We start from the raw sequence: 3,864 nt of genomic DNA, 5'->3' as shown, positions 1-3,864 counted from the left end.
CTTGTTGTCTTTGACGGCGACGGCAACGAGATGCGGTTCACAAGCGTACACTGTGACCTGTAAATTTTGTCTTGTAATTTAAGCTTTTCATCGACCTTCTCAACAATAAAATGATGAATATATCCCTCCAGTGTGTAGTTTAGGCCCTTTTGGTTACTTCTCAATGACATCTGATTGTTATTTCCCCAAAAATCACCAATTGCATCCTGCGAAATGCCGTGTACTGTGACACCTGCCATAGCGCCGGTCACTGAATGTAGATTGTTTGTCCGAGTGAGTGGAGGGGGGCGTGGCTTAGCCATAGGTCAATTTGAATGCAGGACTTTACTTGTAACAGAGTACTTTAACAGACAAGACAGATGATTGACCTACCGCGACACCAGGGGTTGAAGAGCACCACAGGCTTTGCCAGCAGTTTTTGCTCGTCCCTGTGCCAACCCATGACGGTGTACTCCCCTATGGGGGCGTCAGCTGGGGGGGTGATGCTGAGGACCAGTTTGCCCGACTTTGGGTCAGAGTTTTTGTGAAGCTCCACCTTCCACACTGCCTTTGCTGATGCTGACCGGTTCACAGTATCTGGGATACCGAACGTTGTTGCTGTCCCCAAGTCCTCGCTTGGATGTTCTCCTGCAGAGAGGGAATCAGACGTTTCATTTACCGATGTAACAATCCATCCATTCATTCATCCATCCATTGGTTTAAACTGACTGGACCATCCAATTAATGCAGTGATGTGATATTTCACTAGCTGTCAAGATCCCTCAAACTTTAAGAAGTGAAATTAAGGAAAAATTGTGGGAAAGTTTCAAGCTAACTGAAAATGTAGTTTTACAATCTTCAGGGGAAACTCAGTACCTACTAGAGTTGAGCTGAATACTCATATTAAAATGCATGAAATCTTATTTTATCTTATTTCTTACGCATGTGTAGAAGCTTTGTTACTGCTGCTCTGCTAAGCTAAGATGCTAACGTTAACTTCCCTGTCGGGCCAACGCTAACTCTTCTGTCTCGCTAACGGTGACAATATTTCATTTATAACAATTCATATGTTTTTATGCAGTAAAAAGATGCCACATGGTCGGAGTTCTTTACAGATATTACTGTGTTTTGGCTTCGTAGAGCAGAACAGACCCTCAACAAATACTCAAAACGAGTAACTTAATGAAACACCAACCTGTACTTGCAACGATTTTGAGTGGGTGAAGTTTAGGGTCGAAAGGTTTCGTCAGTTTAACGTCTATGTCGAAGGGCTGGCCTCGCCTCACAATCAGCTCCTTCATTGAGATTTCACTGGTGTAGTGTAGAAAGTTGTTCTTCATGGGGGAAGGCTGCACAGATTCAAAGACTGAAAGAGATTAAAAACAACCATGAACAAGTTAATACAATACAACATTTATTTATTTATTTGATGGCAGTGATATTTAATTTCATTACAATCCACTTTTTATAAAGAGCAAATCTCGAGTAGAAGAAAAGTCTAATTTATCTGTGACACACACAAAGATAGTGACCATAATTTAATTAATTTGCATAAATCAAATATAATGTCTAACATTTACTTGACCATCTCTTTCGTGTCCAAAACAAATTAGATTAGTGCAATTTTTATGGTTGTCATCGTAGTCATAGACATGTATACCAGGGATGCACGATGCTGGATTTTTTTGCTCATCGTGCAAATTTAGAAGAAGCATGTTGGCCGATTCTGGTAGTTCATTTTAAAGCTGATATTGGCCGATACTGATGATGTACTGATAATATCGTGCGTCCTTTATATGTAGACGCTTAACTACAGAGACCAAAACCTGTTTTTCTTTCTTTGTTTTGTGTATCAGGCTGTAAACATGTTTATTTCTGCTGTAAAGTTTGGCATTTTAACATGGGGGTCTATGTGGATTGGCTCGCTCCTGGAGCCTCAAGTGGCCATTTAAGGAACTGCAGTTTTTGGCACTTGAGTGTTAGCTTCATTTTCAGCCTTGGAGGTTGCAGCTTGGTGCTGACCCAGGTGAGGGTCACGCTCGGCGAGCTCAGGTGAGGATGTGGAGAGACCCAGATTCACCTCAACAAACTGGCTGATCATGTTGACAATTGGCGTGCTGTTTCTGGCAGAAACTGGAGCAGGGCCAGGTTGTACATGCAACCACTTTTGGCAGAGTTACAGTATGTGGTGAAGAAATGTGCGTGGGTGGGGCGTGATGCAACAGGAGAGGATAAGAGAAGAAAAGAAAAATGCTCGGCTCCACCTCAGGCCCCCCAGAACAGCAGCCTGGAAAATCAGTCAGCCCCCTCCCCAAAAGCTTGCGGGGGTGATGCAGTCACGCACAAACACAATCGAGACTCTGATAAAAGCAGTTTCAGCCGCCAGAGGCAATTTCATTCAACGCTGTGTGTGTGATACGCAGCAGAGACAAGTTTTTGCAACATGAAATGACCCCTTGAACATGACACAGTAAGTCTGAAATACCTTTACAGTACCTGTGCCTCAAATGTCCCGGAGGCAATTCTTGATGAGCCATGACTTAGTTGAAACATTTAACTGTTGAGTTTAAGTTTGTCTTTCCATTGCTCCTTTGTCATGAGCTTGTTTTAAACCCCAACGTTGCACTTATAAATAAATATATTCATATTAACAATAGATCAAATGATAATGTATAACATGAAGGATTTGCTTGCTTTGACGAACCCACAGAGAATTATCACCTGATGTCTCAGCTGTCGTCAGCTCTTGAGAGCATTTCAGCCTCAGCTTCTTGTTTTTTTGTGTCTCACTGGCATGAGAACAGGCTTTGACCACCAAACCACAGACAGACACAGTTTGAGACAAACTGAAAACATGTTTTCGTAATTAAGCTGCTAAAAAGACAGTAAAATAACAGCTGATAAACAACATTGTCCCTGTTGCTTTTAATTTCTTTGTAGTTTTTTGTGTTGTTGTTGTTTTGTTTCTGTTTTTCTGTGAGACACATTACACCTTGCTATGAAAAACCACATGCCAGACAGCTTCATACGGAAACCGGATATGTGACTGAGCCCATGTGACCCAACAGCAGCAGCTGATCTGTGAGGATTTATTATGTTGATTTAATTTACTGTTTGAAGTACATACCAAGCTGTATGCATCATCCCCCAAACTTCCAGCTGACTGTACATTACTGTGTGCTTCTGTCTAAACACATTACGCAAACATTACAGACTGTATTCATGTACAGCACAATACAGTGCACGCAATCAGGTTTGGGGTGTGGATGCAGAGATCGACACAGGACAAGATAAAACGTGAAAGTGAAAACAGATACCTTTGTTAAAAACTCTAGTGTACTTACTCGATGTAGTCCCCCCTGGCATCATTAGAGGAGCCTCACACGTCCCACAGGTTCTGCTGTTGTCCATCTTAGAGTGGTGGATTCGAAGACTGTAAAATGCAAACTGACAGGTTGTGTGCAACGCACTGACAGGTGAACCAGCTTTGGCTGTTTTTAAAGACCTGGCAAGCCCAGCCCCATTCTCACATTTACATACAACACATCTTGCAACATGGATTTTTTGACCACTTCCTGAAACTGCTGCATGCGATCAGACTGAAGGTTCGGTTAAGCATTGAATGTTTTTAGCAGGCTTTTTACAGATGTCTGTTCACTTTGCTGCCATCACATTATATTATGAGTGTGTGTATGTGACTGCATTTCATACTATACTGCGGGATGTGTGCAGACGCTTCCTCAGCTCCAATTATATGGGCAGGTAGCAACTTGTGTAACTAAGTGTTTATGACAATAAACAACGTATTGATGGTCTGCACACTGACATAAAAATGAAAGTCAGACATGGTTTGCGAGTGCTGATAAAGATTCATTCATTGATTAT

The 3,864-nt window shown here is 42.0% G+C and overlaps 1 protein-coding gene across 1 annotated transcript in view; it reads right to left on the bottom strand.

Annotated features, from left to right (window-relative positions):
* tgm8 (transglutaminase 8) overlaps window positions 1–3,456 on the bottom strand; it is a 19,216-nt gene extending 15,760 nt beyond the window's left edge. The window contains exons 1-3 of the mRNA XM_050039416.1: window positions 3,324–3,456; window positions 1,175–1,345; window positions 373–627 (exon numbers count right to left, since the gene is read on the bottom strand). Coding sequence (XP_049895373.1) covers window positions 373–627; window positions 1,175–1,345; window positions 3,324–3,390 — 493 coding nt within the window. The 5' untranslated portion in view covers window positions 3,391–3,456. The remainder of the gene's footprint in view (window positions 1–372; window positions 628–1,174; window positions 1,346–3,323) is intronic.
* Between the last annotated feature and the right edge of the window lie 408 nt (window positions 3,457–3,864).

Source organism: Epinephelus moara, chromosome 24 (genome assembly GCF_006386435.1).
Source record: "Epinephelus moara isolate mb chromosome 24, YSFRI_EMoa_1.0, whole genome shotgun sequence".
Lineage (NCBI taxonomy): Eukaryota > Metazoa > Chordata > Actinopteri > Perciformes > Serranidae > Epinephelus > Epinephelus moara.
Note: the sequence above shows the minus strand (reverse complement) of the source record. Positions and strands in the feature narration are given on the sequence as shown.